Source organism: Nelumbo lutea, chromosome 5, assembly GCF_056320005.1.
Source record: "Nelumbo lutea isolate HS-2025 chromosome 5, American lotus-T2T, whole genome shotgun sequence".
In the NCBI taxonomy this organism is placed as follows: domain Eukaryota; kingdom Viridiplantae; phylum Streptophyta; class Magnoliopsida; order Proteales; family Nelumbonaceae; genus Nelumbo; species Nelumbo lutea.
This window is the reverse complement of record NC_142688.1, coordinates 50246803-50267591: the sequence shown is the minus strand read 5'-3', so window position 1 is coordinate 50267591 and position 20789 is coordinate 50246803. Positions and strand designations below refer to the sequence as shown.

At 38.4% G+C, this 20789-nt stretch overlaps 2 protein-coding genes across 6 annotated transcripts in view; both read right to left on the bottom strand.

The window, feature by feature from the left end:
- Positions 1-7087, bottom strand: part of LOC148852312 (Co-chaperone GrpE family protein) — a 29029-nt gene extending 21942 nt beyond the window's left edge. For 3 of the 5 annotated variants that reach the window (XR_016099041.1, XM_088943739.1, XM_088943738.1), the window contains exon 1: positions 6644-7022. Coding sequence is in view for 4 of the 5 variants with exons in the window: in XM_088943739.1 (XP_088799865.1) it covers positions 6644-6883 (240 nt within the window). In the remaining variant the exon portion in view is untranslated. Of the gene's footprint in view, positions 1-6643 lie in introns of all 5 variants that reach the window. The other 2 variants (XM_088943737.1, XM_088943736.1) reach the window with 2 other exon arrangements.
- Positions 7088-13581: 6494 nt separating this feature from the next.
- LOC148852311 (auxin response factor 17-like) lies at positions 13582-20527 on the bottom strand. Its single transcript, XM_088946627.1, has 3 exons — positions 19157-20527; positions 15507-16274; positions 13582-13916 (listed from the first exon to the last, which is right to left on the bottom strand). Exons 1-2 carry the CDS (start codon positions 20225-20227, stop codon positions 15546-15548), a joined length of 1800 nt encoding a protein of 599 aa, XP_088802753.1. The 5' UTR covers positions 20228-20527; the 3' UTR covers positions 13582-13916; positions 15507-15545.
- Positions 20528-20789: the final 262 nt, after the last annotated feature.

The following is a 20789-nucleotide window of genomic DNA, read 5'->3' as shown; positions in this document are numbered from 1 at the left end:
TCACTCCCCCTTCTCTTCTCCGGTTCTGTTGGTGGCGAAGCAGGATGGAACGTGGAGGTTCTGTGTTGACTATAGAGAACTCAATGACCGGACGATCAAAGAAAAGTTTCCTATTCCCGTTGTTGACAAACTGCTGGACGAGTTGCATGGTGCCCAGTATTTCTCTAAGTTGGACCTCAGGTCCGGATATTTCCAAGTTCGCATGGCTCCCGGTGACATGAAGAAAACTGCTTTTCGCACCCACCATGGCCACTTCGAATTTTTAGTCATGCCATTCGGACTCTCCAATGCACCATCTACATTTCAATCACTAATGAACGAGGTATTCCAGCCCCATCTGCGCAAATTTGTTTTAGTTTTCTTTGATGATATCCTCGTTTACAGCAAATCATGGGTAGAGCATGTCCACCATCTGAGGACCGTTTTCGTACTCCTACGCCAACACAGCTTATTCCTGAAACGGTCCAAGTGCTCCTTCGGGGAGCGACAGGTTCTTTACCTCGGCCACATCATCCATGGGCAGGGTGTAACAGTTGATAGTTCCAAGATTTAGGCTATAACATAATGGCTCAAACCTCAATCTGCCAAGGCCTTACGTGGGTTCCTTGGTTTAACGGGTTACTACCGCAAATTTGTACAGAACTTTGGAGTGTTGGCAGCCCCGTTAACCAACCTGTTGAAGAGAAACTCCTTCCGGTGGGACGACGCAGCTGATGAAGCTTTTCTGTCACTGCGAAATGCACCATCTTCAACCCCTGTCCTGCAATTACCTAATTTCGCCCTCGAATTTACAGTCGAGTGCGATGCTTCCGGAGTGGGTATCGGGGCCGTACTACAGCAACAAGGGCACCCAATCGCCTTCTTCATCCGCAGATTGGCTGACCGGCATCTGAAGCTTCCAGCTTATGAGCGCGAACTAATTGGCCTTACCCGAGCCATCCAGCACTGGAGGCCGTATTTGTGGGGGCGGTCGTTCATCGTCAAAACTGCTCAGCAGCATTGGGTTAGCAAACTGCTCGGGTTTGACTTCCGGGTGGAATATAAAGCGGGATCCTCTAATCGCGCAGCTGATGCCTTGTCTAGGCGAGAAGAAGACGTGATGGTTCTATGTAGCATTTCCCAACCTCGGATCTCTCTGTTTGACAACATTAAGAAGGCAGCACCACAATCCCCAGAATGGTCGCTCTTACTGCAGAAGATCCAGACCGGCACGGCCGACCCCGATTGGTCACTTCACGACGGGTTGGTAATGTATAAGGGACGAGTCCATCTTCCAGCAGACTGCCCGTTGATTCCCACCATCATCACCAGCATCCATAACTCCACCCACGAGGGCATTCAAAAAACACTATACCGCGTCCGGACTGATTTCCATTGGCAAGGTATGAAGACTTCTATTCAAGATTTTGTCCAGAATTGCCCCACATGCCAACAGCACAAATGGGAAAACCTACACCCGGCAGGCCTCCTTCAGCCCCTTTCCATCCCATCGCAGATCTGGGCCGACATCTCCATGGACTTCATTGAGGGACTTCCCAAGGCAGAGGGCAAATCAGTTCTCTTTGTGGTAGTCGACCGCTTCTCTAAATACGCGCACTTCATTCCTCTATCACACTCGTACAGTGCCACTTCGGTTTCCTTCGCCTTCTTTACACATATCTTTCGCTTACATGGGTTGCCGGAACCCATCGTCAGCGATAGAGACCCGGTCTTCACTAGTGCCTTCTGGAATGAGTTATTTCGACTACACGGCACCACCCTGGCCTACTCATCAGCTTACCGGCCACAAACCGACGGTCAGACAGAAGTGGTTAACCGCACTATCGAGATGTATCTCCGTTGTTTCGTAGGCAATCAACCTCGACGGTGGTTGGAATGGCTTCCTTGGGCCGAGTACTGCTACAACACAGCCTACCATTCCTCCCTCGGCATGACTCCCTTTCGCGTCGTTTACGACAGGGATCCTCCCCGCTTGCTGTCCTATGAGCCTGGATCTACTCGCTTGGACGCAATCGATCACTCCTTACAGGACCACGACGCCCTCCTCGCCGACGTCTGCATTCGCTTACATCAGGCCCAGCTCCGCATGAAGCTCCACTATGATAAGCACCACCGGGAACTGTCGTTCGATCCAAGACAATTTGTTTGGTTGAAGCTCCAGCCCTACCGGCAGCTCTCCTTGCGCCACAAGGCTGCCCCGAAGCTGGCCCCTAAGTACTATGGGCCCTACAAGGTTCTGCGACAGATTGGCAGTGTGGCCTACCAGCTGGAATTGCCAGAGACTAGCCGAATTCATGATGTCTTCCACATCTCCTTGCTGAAACCATTTACGGGTGTTCCCCCGAACCAAGTTCCCTCCCTGCCACCCTTGAAAGATGGCAAACTGGTCCCCCAGCCTAAAACTGTCACTCGCTCTCGTTTTAATCGTGGAATCCTTGAAGTCTTGGTGGAATGGTGTGATCTACCACCAATAGAAGCCACATGGATCCCATTGGCAGAGTTCCAAGCCACATATCCAGCTTTCGAGCTTGAGGACAAGCTCGTAGTCCAGGAGGGGAATAATGTTATGGACGCCTTCCTCGGGAAGACGTACCATCGCCGCCGGCAGCAACAGGCCCCGGGCCCACCGCCAGCAGCAGCAAGGATTCAGTGATGCTCATCCTACCCAATTCGGCAACAACAGCCTTATCTAGATTAGATTAGCTCATTTTGCTTGTTCTTATCTTATTGTTCTTATCTCTTATCTTATCTTGTTAATAGCTTATCAGATTAGGATTAGCTTAGCTTATCTTATCTTGTTAGTAGCTTATCAGATTAGGATTAGCTTATCTTATCCTTAGCAAGATAAAACTGGAAGTCTCCCTATTCAGCAAGGAGACTCCCTTTGATTAGGACTCTTGTAATCTCCTATTTAAGGAGACCCCATTATTGAATGAGATATCAAATTATTCAGTCAAGAGTGAGTTAGGAGAGTTGGTGATCTCTTGGACAAATCACCGAAGGTGCCAAGATAGGTTCATCACGAGCAGGAAGGAACAAGGGAAAACAGGAGGTTTTCCCCGTGGGCCAACCCGTGACGAGATCCTATTCCCGGGCCCTCAACAACCCCCTATCTGATAATGTTGTTCATTCATTCATCCTAATAAAATGTCTACTTAAAAAGCAACTAAAACTATAAAATCATTATTTTTTGTGTGAGAACTAAGAATTTAAGACCTAACATGGACTTGTTTGGGCTTGCCTCGAGGGACATGGTACAAAGGTGGCTTGTAGAATCAGGAATGTAATATGTTTTACATCGCATTAGCTAATTGAAGTAATGCAATTGAGAAAAAAAGAGGTTGTGGGTTTTATTTCCTTGAAAATGTTTTATATATTTGATTTTAATTTTAAATTCTCATTTGAATATGCTTTACATGTTATATTTATGTATTTTAATATTAGATAATAGGTTTTTTAAAACATTTGTTTTAAAATTAAAGTTTTATTTTTTATTAATATTATGTTTAATAATTTTTTTATTTTTGCATTTTTTTAATTTTTTAATTTTTTTAGCCTTTTTTATTTTTGCACCTTGCTCAAAAAGGCGCATGCCTCACCTTGCACCTAGTGCCTCAGGCGCAAATTGACCCCTATGCCATTTTTGCACCTTATGCTTTTAAAACACTGGTTTTAGATGCTTGCCGCCTTATAAGGGCATATTTATCATTGTACTCCACTTTATATTTTTAATATAAATACTAGTGAAGGGGACGGCTAGATTAAGAGCTCTCTTTTCTCTCTCAAACCACTTCTTCTTCTCTCTTCTCTTCTTCAAGAAAACATCTTTTCTTTCACAGATTTTTAATTCAGCAAGATTTCTACTCAATTAAACATATTAGGCCTATGTCTGTTAGTACACATTGGGTGGGGAGATCGGCAAATGCTTTGGGCTGATGCTTAGCTAAGCAAGGGGCAAATAGGGAAGTCTTATTTTGGGCTCAGCTGTAATTCTTGTCTTTTCCTTTTAAGTTTCTTTATGATCAGTTGAAGAAAGGCTGCAGCTTGCGCCTCTCCAGGGGCTGTTGTATGAGTTTTCCATTATCTTTGAAGTAATAAAATTATCTTTATTCATCATATATATATATATATATATATATATATATATATATATATATATATTAGGCCTATGTTTACATTGTGTGAATTCCAATAATCCAATTATTGGCTGGGTCTCGATCTTTTGCATGTGAAAATGGCGGGATATTAGGTGCTACATGCCATTCTACAGGTTTTGTGGCCCCAAAATCAAGATTTTGTCAAATAAAAGTAGCCTTTTGTTTTGTTTCCTCTACAATTTTTCCAGTTTTAACCCTCAACGATCTAAAATAGTTCATCAGAAGGTGAAAATTGTCTAGCTTCCCTTCGGGAAATAGATTTCAAAGCCATATTGATGAGATTGTATCTGAGGTTTGGCTCTCCAATGTGGTTCTGTTTTCCCTTACCTACCCTGAGTGGGCATCTCCATATCTCAGATTCAAAGACAACAAGATCTACAAAGAACTGTCCACCATTTTACCAGGTTGCATGGCCAGAAAGTAGGCTTGCTTTGTTGATTTGGCTTGCAAAAGATGTGCCATCTTGAAGCTTTTTTTTTTCTTTTCTCATGGTTTTAGTAATGGAACAATGGAAACCTGATATCACCAGTAAGGAGTAGAGAGATGTGCAAAGAACTGAGCTAAGAGCTAGCTAAAGCCAAAAACAAAATGGAACAACCTGTAGTAATAGGGCCTCTATATACTAACAATATCTCTCCATTATGATCCCTAAAGACCCTCCAGTTCTAGAGACTTCTGAATTTCCAAGGCAGCAACCAGAAAAATTGAATTTAATGATGTTCAGTTGAGGGGCTATAAAAGATTTCTTGGATTATTATTCTTCTAATGTGGAGTGAGAAAATCTATACAAGGTTTGTAAAGGTTTCCCTACATTTCCCTTCCTTTCCCTACCTTTTCCTTCAAACCAAACATAGCCTAAAGGTAATTAACCAATTGTATGTATTTAAAACCTCATGAGAAACTTACAAGTACTGGAAAGATAATAGTCAAATATATACAAGGTTCAAGGTACCAAAAATGCAAGGTGTATCGGAAAGGCAATTTTAAGAGAAATATCAGGATATGCTTTGGATACACACAGCTACACTGTGAAAACTCAAATAAATCATAAGCCTATAAGTTGACAAATTGTTCATCAAACTTGTAATCTCAAGTTTTTAACTCTAAATCTCAAATCTAATATAAACTCTACATGAAATACTAAAATGAAATAATAAATAAGTTTAGTGTTGACCACTAATATTAATATTTAAGTGGTTACATGTTTCATCCATAAGAAATAATGGTGATCAATTAATATAAATTTTTTTACATAAAATCATATAAACCAAAATAAAAAATTAATATAAAAAATACTACAATGCATTTCCATGCATTCCACATATCATAACCTTGTTGGAACGACACGTATCGTATGATATGCCCCAATAGGTTGCAAAACTTTAAACCTTGGGTATATAGACATGCAATTAGGATGTAACCAAAGGACAATTACATGGGTCTCATTGGAAAAGTAATAAAATGCAAGAGTAAATATACATAGATTTAGAAGATAGGTATTTTTCCAATTCCATTGAATATCCATATAACTTAGACACAACACTAATTTCAAGATCTCTATAACTACACAAGGTCTGAATACTATGACAATAAAAACAAAATGTATAGAGATACCACTGAATTCTGCCTACAGATTAAGTTGCACAGAGATAAGTAAGGATTTCAAAGCAGGTAAAAATCTGACTATGTGCTGACCCATGAATTCAATATACCATGCAAACATGCCATTGACCTAGATTTTGTGTCAAATGAGGGTTTCTTTATGGCAACTTCTATGATGCCAAAAGGGTATGATAGCAGATGAAATTTGACTAATGAGAACTCCCTGTAAATTTTGATGAATACCAGTTTATTGGTTACCGGTTTTCTTTAGGTATCATGCCTTGTCTTTATCATAATTGGAATCTTCTTTATACTCACAACTACGTTTGGACCTTCATTTATTAAAAAAAAAAACTATTTTTGGGCCTTCGAGGGTATCTCTCCCTCTTACCGTTTTTATTTTTCCATTTATCAAAAAAAAGAAATATTAGCAAAAAGAAAAACAAAAACGTTAGACAATTCTTCCCACAAGGAAGTTTATTTAGTTTTGAAACTTGGAACAAAATCCAGGATGTGCAGACTTCCAACTCAAAGAACATTCAGATGGGGTTTCTTCATCCAATCATAATACCAGAGTAATGCGAACTACAAGCAAATGGTAATGTTGAACGTTAAGCCTTCAACAGATTATTTCTTAAGATGTCAAATATAGTTATCAACAGATAGTAACATCAGATAAGCTTCAAATCACATGGATAACACTATCTTACTACAGCTACATTCAATGACAAAAAAAACACCCAGATAAGATTTCCACCAGAACGGTCATTTCACACTGGAGGTTACAAGAAATTAAATCTTCGAAAAAAAAACTTCAGACATAGTAAAATGAACCCAAAGCAATCTAGAAAAAAAAAAAAGGTACTGGATAAGAAAAGACATACCCCGGGCTCGGATTCTTCGGTACATAGAAATGATTTTACTGAACGCCTGGGAACAAGAGGAGGTTTAGACATTTGAAACCCTACATTGGTTATGCTGCAGAGACGAGATTGGCGAGGGTGTTTAATGATGCTTGGAAGGGTAAGGGCTTTGAATTCTAGGGTTTTAGAGGGCTTTCTAGACTCATACAAGCGATGGACGGAGGAGAGAGAATGACTGGACAAAGCAGCAGCTGCTGCCATTTGAAGATTTAACGGTCGACAGTTAACACTCTCAACTCAGGTCTCTCCGACCGCTAAAACCTCGGTGAAGGGAGACCAGCACCAGCGAGAGAGAGAGGTCTCGGATACGGTGTCTAGTATCCAATTTACCCTCACATCTTATCTAGAACACCAATTTTGTCCCCCCGCAGATAAGAGCCCGTTTGGAGGCTTCAGACGTTGACTGAGCGGCTGAGCCTGAGCCCGTAGGGTACGGGACTACAGGTGCTAAGGATGATCCGATACGAAATCCGACCCTATTTTGCCGTATTCGGATATTTCCCTGGTCCATTTTTTATTGGGTCGGATCGGATAATAGGATCTATCCGAATAAAAATGGATGGAATTTGGATCACCCCTATCCAGTCCAATCATTTATATATTTATAAATATGTTTTTATTTGCAATTTTGTAATTTGTGTATTATTTATATTTTATAAAAAATATTTATATATATGATGAAAATAGTTGAAAAAATACTTGTATTTTTTGTTTTTTTATATAAATTGTTATATATGTTTTTTCTTTTTAATAGTTTATTAAAACTTTTGGAAATAAAATTGGATCAAAATAGATTTGAATATCCGACATCTTAATAGATTCGGATTTGAATTGATATTTGTGATATCCAATTGGATCTAATCTACCATTTGTTTTATCAAATCTGATCTAGATATACCCCCGATTCAAATCCGATCCAATCTGTCTGCACCCGTACCAAATCAATTCCGGATCACCTGCCCACGAGAACTCTGCCCATGCCTACCCACAATACACTACCCCCTGTGAATTAGGAACATCTCCCCCTGCATAATACGATGCAGAGGATGAGATGTTCTCCATATGTGGCTCTGATAAACATGGGCAGGAGATTCTGAACCGTGTCAAAGAAACTACAAAATTCGGATATTTCTGTTAGTTGTTGTGTATTCTAAACTCTGTTCCAAAATGAGAAATTTGATATGGCTACATATCTTCTAATTGCTAATAAATGCACTTGTTTCATTCCTAACCAGCACTTGATATTCCGTGAGCTCAAATTGGGAGAGGGATTGGATATCATTCCAAATCATAGTTTAAGGCAACAATGAGTTTTGTTTGTCGTTATTTTCCTCTAAGACTCTTTTTAATTTGGTCTTTCCATGCCAAAGAATCTAATAAATCGATTAGTTACAACAAATAACTTTGGTTTTGATTAGGGTGTAAAAGGAAACTCATCACAACTCAATCTTGGTGATAGTTTTTTTAGGGAAAATTCCTGATCAATACTCTATACTTTGGCTCAAGTAACAATTTGGTCTCCGAACTAAAAAATGCAACAGTTCAGTATCCAAACTTTTGAAACGTGACAATCAAGTAGCGCATAAAAAATCAAATACCCATCTCGTTTTTTGTAGCTGAGTTTGATTCATTTTTTAAATTACAAAGCGTATTTGTTGGGAAAATATGGCTAGAACAGAGCGTATTTGTTGCCATTAGAAATGATTTTAATCTCATTGTCATCAGAGAAGACAAACGCTTGTTATTGGCGTCAGAGAAGGCAAACAAGGTCTTTCTTTTTTTTTCGCTATTTTGTTTCTATCCACTTTCTATGATGTAGTATAGAAAAATTCTTTGGTTAGTTGGAATACTTGAAAAGACAATTCTTTGTTGGCATTTGAAGAGAAAGGGCTTTCGTAGGCTTTAGGTCAAACCAATTCAAGAAAAATCAGCAAATCAAAAGCAAGATAATGGTGCAAAGGAGGACTTCTTCCGAATTGGTAAAAAGCAAATTGAAGAGTGTATTGAGAGGTTTGTTGTTCGAGTCCAAGCCATGTTCCGATCAAAGCAAACACAACAAGAACATAGGAGGATGAAGATGGCCTGTGATCAAGCAACGGTAAATAGTTTTCTACTAAAAACCCTAAAGTTGCAATTTAGGTATGTAGGTCAGATAACTAACTAAACCGTAGTTTGTGCGGCTAGAATATGAAAGGTCTTCTTGATCTCGAAGTTGAAAACCAAAGATGAAGGAACGGGAGTTGCTCCAAGAATACGAAGGCCCTCCCTCGTTGGTCAGCAATGAAGGAGGACAGGGAGTCATGGCAAGAACTTACCTTGACATTATCACAAAGTAGCTACAAATGGAGATCGGAGATCCTCCTTCGCTGGTCTTCAAACCTAGGGCTAAAGATGAAAGAGCCTTTTTACCTTCTTTTATTTGTTTAAATATAAAGGATAAAATGGTCTAAAAATTATCAACAAGAGTAATTTTGGCATTTTTTAATTATTTAATCCGCATATGGTGTCATGTGATGGCACTAGTTGACAGTTCGTTAATGGAAAGTACCGGATTGTCACATTTCGAAAATTTGAATATTAGGTTGTCGCATTTTAAAGTTTAGGACCAAATTTCCACTTGAGACAAAGTACAGGCTAGTGATCAGGAATTTTCCCTTTTTTTACTTATTTATGAGCAAATAAAAAACATTAAGCAGCAGAAGGTACTAATATAGAGTGAAAGATTTTCATCATTAAAGATACTTAATGAGCAACTCTGTTACAACCCCTACTAATATCAAAAGACATACACAACCATATTTCATCCATAATGTCGCTAAGTCCCCAACAAATATAGTTGAATCCGGTCCATTGACAGCCAACATAGCTAGGAGAGAATCCATTCCAATTCTCACATTTCTATAACCCTCTACATTGTTTTTGGCAAAAACATTTATTTTTATTCATGAGAGAAGATCAGGGGAAACAAAGCCTTATAAGAGGCATAAAAGAAAGGACAATGCCATAAGTGATTTGGATCAGTGTAGGCAAAATCGGACGGTTCCTTATGTAAAATGCCTTATGATCCAATGAGCCATTATATTCTCTAGAGAAAATTCCCAATTAGTACTCTGTGCTTTTGGTCTAGTGCCACTTTGGTACGTGAACTTTAAAATGTGACAACTTAGTGCCCAAACTTTCAAAACATGCCAATCCAATAACTATTATTAACTAGTCGTTAAGTGGTATTTGAAAAGACACAAATGCCTTTCAAGTACCATCTAATTTTCTTTATCAACTATCTAATTCACATCAAACCCACTAGAGTATTCTATCAAATAGAGATAAAACAATGCAAAAGTAAAGAGAGAGAAACAAACTTAGGCAATCTAATCATCACCGAGTAGCATTTACCAGAACAGGTGAAGGTGAATGGTACAATCTAAGAACTAAAAGCATTAGTAGAAAAAGACTAAAGGGCCAAACATCCCCTCTTCTTTTTTATGAACAACAAGGAGATTTCTAACCTAGTGCATGGTTTTTAAAAACAAACTGGTGATCGAACCGGTCAGGGATCCGGTTACCAGTTCGAGCGGTCCAACTGTTTGACCCGAACGGTCAGCCTGTTCTGATGGAAAAAAAATAAAAAAATTGAAAAACGGTTAAAACCATTAAAACGGTTAACCAGCTGGTTCAGTGATTTGTTGACCAAAATCAACAGTTTTGAGGGGAAAAAACGGTTTTGGGACCGGTTCCCAGTTTTCCCGGTCCGATCCAGTTTTGAAAACAGTGACCTAGTGTGTGGTATTGCTTGGGACCTAGGAGGTTTACTGCTACAAGTAAATGGAGAAATAATGGTTATATTCGATCAACAATCTAGGAAGCATCTTCTCTCTTCCTTTCATCTGAAACTTCAATGCTTGATACCCAAACCTACGTTGAAGAGAGAAATCCAATTCTCCTTGTGGGTGTGCTCCTTTGGTCAAGCAACACACAAATGTAACATGAGTTCACGATTTGGGGGTAAAGGGATTGAGGATGCAACTAAGACGTTGGTTCAATAAAGAATGAAATAGAGGTAATGGGTGAAAGAGATAAGGAAAGAAAAAATTATATTGAAACAATGGAGCTAGAAGAGAGAAAGAGAGGATGGAAACAATGAGAGAAGAAGGGAACATTGGAAAGGAATTGAGTGTGATGAGCTAGCACCTTTGGTTTAGGGTTGAAGGGCGAAAGAGGGGATCAAAGTTGATGACCAAGTTGTCTGAGAGATGGAGGGAGAAGGGGAAATGATGATGGAAGGGGAAGATGACGAAAGATAGAGAATAAGTGATGGAAATGGGTAAAAACCAGAGAGTTATCGAAGAGCAAACATATGCTGATCGGGAATAATCATAATTCCGTCGTTGAAAATAGTAGTAACCCTCCCTCTCTTCTGAACCTATATCCCAAAACACCTCAAAAACCACAAATGAAAATCTTACCAACATTCAATAGAGAGAGATGCACCAAACCCACGTGCTTTACAGAATCAGCAATTTTAGGCCCAATATTGTCACCAGGAAATAGAGTTGCTTAGATCAACACAGTTAAAATTTGATCAACTGAACAACTATGAAGAACATGTCTAAGGATTTGAGACGCATTTGGGAAAGAACTTGGGTAGAAAACCAAATGAGATTATTAGATCTCTATTTCATTTTCTCCAGAAAGAAGATGATGAATAATGTTTTATTTTTAAGGACAATTTTGACATTTTTAAAAGTCTTAAGTTGAACATAATGTCATGTGATACAAATAACTGACAACTGATTAACAGTATGTACTAAATTGTTACATTTTGAAAAATCAAGTACTAAATTATTGAGTTTTAAAGTTTAGAGAGCAAAATAACACTAGATCCAAAGTACATGGTACTAATCGAGAAATTTCCTTATTCTCTAATGAAGGAAAAAATTAATCCTATCACTACTCAAGGAGAATGTTGTTGAATGGCGAGCCATCTTGCAATACAAACTAGAAATAATTTGTGTATGTGTGTGTGAGAGAGAGAGAGGAGTTGGAGATGGAGGAATGAAGAAAGGGTTTCAGAGTTTAGGCGGTATATCAAAGTATCAAACGCATTTGATGTGTTTTTTTAGTCCAGAGACTGACAAACGTAAAGTCTGGACACCTTAAGTACTGGCTTAGGGACGTGGGTCGTTTCTAATTGGACGGTCCAGAAAGTTACGATGCGAGCTCCTCCTTGATAACCGTTGCTTAATTATTACCGTGTATCCTCCATTAATTCCCTGCAATTTAAAGAGGATAAAAGGCTACCACTATCTAAAAAGTCTCACCCCTTGACCATCAAATCATTCACAGCGTCACAGGAGGTGATCAAACGCCACTTAAGATTTGCTGGAATAGACAGTTTTCATGTTTTTCCTTGCAGATAATTTAAGCCAGTGATAGAGGTTGGGTACCGGCCCCAATTCTCGTGTTAGATATACGTGGATACGTGATAATAATGCATAGCCTTTCTTTACCCTACTCCCTTTTTATGCCAGTGCATATTACCTAGCACCTGGCTTTTGGGCACCAGTTAAAATAATGGTTTCTTTGAACTTGACCCCACTGTACTCACAGAAGAAGAATGGGGCCTGGTAGCCATCCTTTTCACCATCTTTTTATGTATGGTGGATTTTTGTCTTGTTGAACCGCATTGTGATAAAACTTTCTTTTTGAATATGTTCATTCTTCCCGGTCTGCTATATCCGTATATGGTTTTTATAACCACGAAAGAGCTCTTGGCATTAACGCCACTATTATTTTCTTTCAGTCTCCCCGCCGGCCGCCGGGCCATTCAAGAGAATAATTAACCTTTCCCAGATCTGGATCCTTCCTGGTGTTCCGGTCCCACCTTGCTAGCCCTTTGTTATGGCCGAAGCAATACTTCTCTGAACGAGTTTCTTACCTTTGATCCCCCATAGGGTTCTGCAGCAGTAAATTAGAGCACAGCTAAGACATAAAAACAAACAATTAAAAGACAGTAACAAAACGGCCAAAACCAGCTTAAAGCTAAGGGAGAGAAAATAGGAACTAAGACTAAGCACAAGACCAACTTAGTAAAAGAACTTAAGAGAAGGCAGCAGGAGCAGGGAAAAACGCAGGTCGGCAGGTGGAGACGACTCCCTGACGAAGAATATTGTCACGAATCCACTGTTCTCCATCGTACCACAACTACATCCTAAGATTTAAGCAAGCTCATAGATGCTCAAATATGGGAAATCCTTTAAACAGCCATTGCCTTGTTATTCCAAAACTTCAAGTTCTGTAGCTCTTTTTTTCAACTAAAGATTTAGGGATTATTCTTAGTCCATCCAATTGGTTTTATAGAGTATAGACCTTGCCAAGTTCAATTGCTTGGATTTTGATTCAGTTTTAGATGGTAATGCCATAATAAAAAGTGATGATCAAATACACCCCATCATATTTATCATTACAAGTTTATTAATCATCTAAATTAAGATCAGGTCATTGAAGTCATTCTGTTTACTTGGGCATTTGAGGAACCTCTCAACCAGACTTTGGATTTGAATATGCATTTTCACTTGTCCTTGATAAATTCTGTGGCTACTTGCGAAAAAATGTGTATATCTGATGAAATGTGATGCCACTGGTGGAGAGACTAAAGACAGACCAAACCTAATATGGAAAAGATATGTACTTGTAGGGGTTGCAAACTCTTCTAGGAACCACAGATATATTGTAAAAATCGCTTGAATATACAAGGTCAATTCAACTAATCTTTGAGGCCAATCCATTGACTCAAACATGTTTTAGTCAGTATATTAAATTCATCAAAGTTACCTTTGTAAAAGGAAAAACCATTTTGTTGCTAACATGAAAATACAGGAAAAGCATCCTAAGACAACAGCAACGAAAATGGATAGCATTCAGCCCCATTAGACAAATTATGATCTTTCTAGATCCTGAACATACACAGTTGCTAAATGGCAGAAACATACAGATGAGATTCTACCGAGTGACTAAATACTAAAAGACAATAATAAAAATGCCAAGTCCCTGTCAATGGCTAACCAATTGACTTGATATCACTTAATTAAAGTAAAGAAAACTACAAGGCTTCTTTCTACATGACCACAAAGTTAGACTAAATAGTCAAACTTGACAGCTAAAGCTACCTTGTGTGGCCACGTTATTACTGCAACAGTCAGATACGAAGTCAGCTTCCTGCCTCTCCTAGAAAGACCTACAAAAATTGAAAAAAGTTATCGAGAGACATTAAACATAATGAGATTGAAAAAGTAAATCAAAGAAACAATGTTAACTTAAAGTCTAGGATGGCAAGTAAAGTTCAATTGATATATATATTTTTCAATGGTTGGAGAAAAAAAAATATAACAAGAAACATTTTTAAGAAAATAATGTATGTTATTGATAGTACACGCATAAATGGTTTGATAAGGATGGGGCATCCCATCAAGCATATAACAAAAAATCTTGAAATTCCTTAGGAGTTTTTGTTTGGTACTGAACTAACTACAACACAAAGTTGCATCTTTTTGGTTAATAAGATCAAAAAGGTAAAGCAAAATCAAGGAAACAATGTTAACTTAAAGTCTAGGATGGCAAGTAAAGTTCAATTGATATATATTTTTTTCAACGGTTGGAGAAAAAAAAATATAACAAGAAACATTTTTAAGAAAATAATGTATGTTATTGATAGTACATGCATAAATGGTTTGATAAGGATGGGGCATCCCATCAAGCATATAACAAAAAATCTTGGAATTCCTTAGGAATTTTTGTTTGGTACTGAACTAACTACAACACAAAGTTGCATCTTTTTGGTTAATAAGATCAAAAAGGTAAAGCAAAACATATTTCCATTTTTCTAATCAATAGAAACAATTTCAATTTTACCAATTCCCTTGTGAGTAAGGTAATCAAGGAATTTATTAAATAACATAATCTCCTATGTTCTACCATGGATCTAGTCTTCAACATAGTTTATACATTTTGGGCAATTATATACAGTAGAGTGTCCAAACAACATATTGACTACTTGGTCAAAGACAAGTGACTCCTAGCTAATTAGTGATCTAACCATCAATTGAGCAACAAGTTGAAAGGTATTTTTTTTTCTGATAAATAGTTTGTTGAAAGTCATATTGATCAAGTTAGTGAGCTCAACATCAATTGAGCAGTTGTATAGGTATTCTGGTATCATAGGCTAACTGTATTGAATATCCAAGTTATATTCTAGAAACCCCAGGGTGTTAATTCTTCTGCATGTGTGACAAGTTGTTATGGTTATGACAAGAAATAATACTTTCTAAACTTAGGACTGAATATCATCCCATATATACAATCCAAATAAAAGCAAGAAAGAAAGGGCACACTACTTCAGTGTATTCTCTCCTGTCTTGTAGAAGTGGCGTTGCTCAACAAGTTTTCTTATCTCCTTTCTGGATAGGGAGATATAGCTCTTTCTGTATTCTTCCATCTATTTTTTTTATGATTTCTTCTACCTTCTTACTTCATTAATGCATCCTTTTAGTACAACGACTAAACAAACAAACAAAGATAGCCTGGAAAATAATAAAATGTATATAAGAATCCATGAAACAAATCACAAATCCTAGTTTTGTACAGGTTAGATAAATTGAAAACTACTCAAGGACTATCACCATACTTCAACTGTTATATTTTTTTTTTTTGGTGCAAAGCAACTTGTGAATTTGTAGCAAACTCCACATCAGCTAGTCAACCATACAATTATCTAACAAATTTAACACTTCCTCACCATAAGTACAATAATAATAATTTTAACCCATACCTGTACACTTCCATCTCCATTACACCAAAGCAACTACCATCATAAGGAACAAGCTTCCACTGCTGAGACTCCTTGATATTGAATGTCAACCCCATCATACAACTTGTTGTAAGGGTGAGATAAGGCAGGAACCAGTGGATTGGCCACAGCTTCAGTCACGTTGTAGCCTTTACCACCATCATTTTCCATACACCCAATGTCATCGACCCCACTCTCAGAAGGCTGTTTTGTCTGAATGATTTTACCAAACAATTGGAATGAACTAACAGTAGCTTTTGTTGTTAAATTGCTGTTTCGGCTCCCAAAAGTTTCAGTACCAAAGAAATGCACACTGTTCTGGCTATGTGGTGATGAGTTGTCTGATTGTGATGAACTACCAATGCTCAATTCGGTGGAAACACAACTCAATTTTGGTGCCACATTGTTGCTACAGATATTCTCAGAGCACAACACCTGATGGTTATTGCTCGATATGAAATTAGATAAATTGGGTACACAGATTGGATCATGCCTGGCTCCCTGCATGCCAGCAGGAAAAGTGTTACAATTAAACAATGATGGACTCAAGTTTCCCATCATTGAATTAAATCCTGTCATAGGATAGAACAGGGCTCCTCCATCAGTAAGCAACTCAGGATTCTGAGGAACCCTGAGCTTTTTTGTGGGGGGAAATGGGGTCTGAAGGGGTGGTGTGGCTGCAACCAGTTCAACTTGCCAGGGGCTCACTCTCTTGACATTCTGCAAAACTTCTGGCTCATCCCAGTTAACCTGAAATAAAAATCAAAAGATCGTGAAAATGACACAGTTCTTTCATGTATACCGGATGAGAAAATGCAAATAACAATGAACATAGTAAAAGAAACTGTTCAAAACTTCACTTCCACAGCTTTATAATTTATGGTAGATGAAGTAGATTCACAGAATATATTGGGTTTGTCCCCTAAAGAACAAAGCAGATCAATGTTGGATTTCTCCCATCAGTTAAAATTTCCAAATTCTTTTCCGAAATTGAGTGTATTTCCATTTTGCAATTTCTAGTTTGGATCTGTAAATGAACAAAAATTTGTCAATGCCATCAAACTACCCATAATATGTTTATGAATATCAATATGGTTTAACATATGTTCCATTCTATAATCTATAACATATACTTCATATGAATTCATCACTCATAAGTTTGTTATACTTTTATTCAAGAAACATAATCTAGTTGGAACAAATCAAACCAAAATCATTAAGATAGTAGGTTGAATAACTGCAATGGTAAATATGATGTTTAGTTCTTTGCATCATTACATACTAGATGTTGTAATTAGTGTAAATATGGCTGGTGCAGGCCAGGCCTCACCCACTCCAGGCTGATTGTTACCACTTTATAATAGTTTTGATGCATATTAGATTACCACCCCACAATGTCAAGGCTCAAGACATGCCTAGGGATAATCGGATGACATAAGAACATTAAGTCTATCCTCTAGAAAATAATATACCGACTGAACTCGGCTAATAAAGAAGAATCACATATGCAGGACAAAGAAAAAATTTGAAATATATGCTAAGAGATATAAATCACTCTGCCATATATAAGCCTTTCCCAACTATATGGGATTGGCCCATGACATCTAATTTTTATAATAACCATCTGGTCCAAGGCTCAAGGCGGCCCAGGGACAGTAGATTACGTAAGAACATTAAGTCTATGCTCTAGAGAATAAGATACTCACTGAACTCAGTTAATAACGAAGAATCACATATGCATGGCAAAGAAACTTTTTAAATATATAGTAAGAAGATAATAAAGATCTCTGCCATATAAAGCCTTGTCCCAACTATATGGGGTCAGCTCGTTCATAACATCTATTTTTTTATATTAATTATCAAAAAAAGAAGATGACCCAAATAATAAGGCAGTCCAAACAACACTACTGTTGAGTGCTGACATTGAATACTTTTTTTTTTTCTATTTCATATCCATCACAAGATTTTTATTACAACAGAAAAACAGTTGCTGGCAAAGCATCATCAAGCTGAATAAACTACAATAACAACAAAAATCATAAGTTTATTATTTCAATTTTATCAAGGACAAGGCATGTAACCTTCACCTTTACCAGGAATTCAAGCATATAGCTGTCCTTGTCACATACTCACATGGCATGAAACTTTTAACATGCTAACAAAGCTCCAAGCTAAAGATGGAGAAAAAGGAACCTAGCACATTGACATAAAATGCCATCAAAACATTTGGCATGGTGTCATATCCCTTTATTCTGAGTTTTTATTTGATAAACATATTGATAAATTAAATAATTAATTTTTACCAGTCCATTTGATAAATTAATTATGCAGTTAAGTTCTGCATGTCAGTAGTAGCAGGGGGAACCCAGGACCTTCAAGAGTTGGAGGAATTTTTAGGAAGGAGACAGGTCACATCTTAAACTAATTTTCAGGCCCAATTGGAGTAGGTCACTCAGTAAGGGCTGTACTGAAGGGAGAACAAAGAACAAGGGATATGAACATAAAAAAATTGCTGATTGAAAGGGACTTACAACTTGTAATAGGGTGGATACAGAATAGAGAAGGAGAATTTTGGATGTATAGGAATGAAATGAAAAGATTCGAGTGGCTAACAAGGGGCACAGAAGTTAAATTCCGACAGGTACAAAAGAAGCAAATTGTATGGCCCATCTTTTGGCAAAACAAGCGGTTGGGCGAGAACAAATTATTTGGGCACTGTTCTAAACTAAAAATTGAGCAGGTTGGAGATAAGTAACTTTATCTCCTTGTATTCTGTATATTTGTACACCTCTCCTTATTTTCTTTTAATAAAGTTGCAAAGGTATAGATAAAAAAAAAAAGTGCATATCCGGTATGCTCAATCCTATAACATGACAACTTACAGGGAAGAACTGAAAGGAAAAAAGTCAACAGAAATAAAGTGATATTCTAAGCGGATATAATTATTCTACATTATGGAAGTATGGAATGAAGCATGCAAGATGATAAGAGGCAAAACAACTAGCTAACCTTAATAAGATTTAATTAAATCATTAGTTTATACATACATAAAATGAAGCTGAAATTTTCTTATCTTTCTTCCACCATAACATCATTCTGGTTAAGGAAATTGAATTTGAAATTGGGAAACACCCCAAAACACACAAATTATCCAAAGGTAAGATGGTAGAATGATGAAGATGCTTTAGTTGACAATGTCGTAACAAAGTTCTACTTGGATTTCTTGGAAGGCTAACCTCATGAATGGATGAATTGAAGAATTTAACACACACAACTGATTTTCTATTTATTCAATCAATTTGTTAAAAGGAAAGATACTCAAATAAAAAACAAGACTTGGTTCACAAACGCTTCATATAAGAGTGAGCACCCAATGTAGCAGCACCTATGTCCAATAAATAAAAATAAAGATTGCATAAAGCATTTATCAGCATATGGTGCTAAAGACCCAAATAATAGTTACCTAAGATTCAACTCATGAATGTATAATAAGATGAACTGATTTGCTACATATGGCACACAGAAGGAAACTCTAGATGTATTTTTTATTAAGAAGGTCCCGATTTCTTCTTCAGAGATCAAGCAGAAATTATGAATAGCAAAGAGTAAATTGAAATGCAAAATAGATTCACCTGAAGCATGCGCCAGAACGAGCCCCTCCACGGCCCATGATCTGGACTTGAAACTGACGAAACAGTCCCCTGAAACCATGTCATCCTAGACGAATCTTCTGTCTCCACTGCCATTTTAACCCTCATACCAACCATCCAAATTATATTGAGGGATTCCTCTACCGCCTCCGCCTTGACCACAAAATCCGGTGAACCTGCCCTCGGATAATAAACAACCTCAAAAGGCCTGTTTACTCCTGCTAATTCAGCAGCCTCTACTACAGATTCAGCTGGAACCCTGCCCCTGCTACTCCTCGAGAACCCCTCTCCACTTCCAAACCCCTCTTCCATTTTCACAATGGGAGAAGCCACAGACCCGACATGATAATTCCACCGAACACAGTCCATACTGCCGCTTGACCTTGCAGTGCGCCTTACCCCAACAAAAAGCTCTCCAGTTTGGTTCTTCATAAAAACCACTGAATCTCCAGCAACAAGCTTCTTATGATTAACGAACTTACTCCACCCAGTCGTCAACAAATGCCGACGCGGCGTCCCACGGTAAATGTGCCGGAAATCCCACATCACACCATGAACATCTGTCACTGTAATCGTCTGTACTGGAGGCTCCGCCTTGTAGTTCAGTGGGGGAAATATTGAATCTGCACAAAACCTGGGAACCGAAAACCCACCTCCATTGTTTGCATCGCTTGGCGTCAGGATCTTCGAGAACGACAAAATCTTTTCCTCAGAATCCTCAACGTCTCCGTCCTGCGACAATCCCGCTGCAACCGGCGGCATACGAACCATTCCGGAAAACGATCGATCCAGCGGTTCAAGACGTATTTTTGCAAAAACCTCATCAGTATCAGGATTCGCCAGGAACATAACCGACACGATTCTGCACAGAACCATGTGCCTGACGCAGGCCAGAGAACTAAAATCTGGAGAAGAAGAAGCCTGCTCCGCATGGCCTTGCGGGAAGTAGTAAACCGTGGAACCGACGGTGGGGATTTCGACAGAGTTTCCAGCGCAGGCCTTCCATATGTAGGGATCGAGGCTGCGGAGCTCACTCACCCTCTGCAACGCCATTACTAGGGTTTGTGTCACAGCTCAGTGATCTGCCGTCGAGAGAAAAATGAGATCTCTTTTCGTGAGGCTTCCTCGATTCAATCCGGTTCTGATTCGATCTCTCTTTGCTGTCACTCTTGTCTTCTGTTTTATAAGAGAGCTCAGACTTCAGGGAGTAGAACAATAGAAGAAGAGGGACGAAATCACGAAAGGACTCAAGAAGAGAAGAACTAGAGAGAGAGAGAGAGTGGACAGTGCCGTCTTGGGGTCGGAGAAGGGGCACAGAAGCAAAAGCGGAGGGAGACCAATGACTTTGCCCTCACTTTTATACCCAAATTACACTTTTGTCCATAAACTCAGTAAGCTCATCCGCTCTGCGGATTACTGTAGTCAGTGTTATGACGTCGTAAATTCCAATCAAAGAGTTCAGATCATCAACATTGGTCCTGGAGTACAACATTATTGTACTACTGAAAGCTTGAAAAAATCTGTCGATTCACCTGACCAAATTACCCTTTTCCGGCCCGGAATTGTTGGGGTCCGGGTGGTTTGTTTGTTATTAACTAGTCTTCATTTATGCAAA

Coding starts and splice junctions, on each gene's coding strand:
- LOC148852311 (XM_088946627.1), bottom strand. CDS start 20,227: ATGGCGTTGCAGAGGGTGAGTGAGCTCCGCAGCCTCGATCCCTACATA. Junction 16,275..19,156: donor CGTTCTGGCGCATGCTTCAG/GTGAATCTATTT, acceptor TTTTTATTTCAG/GTTAACTGGGATGAGCCAGA.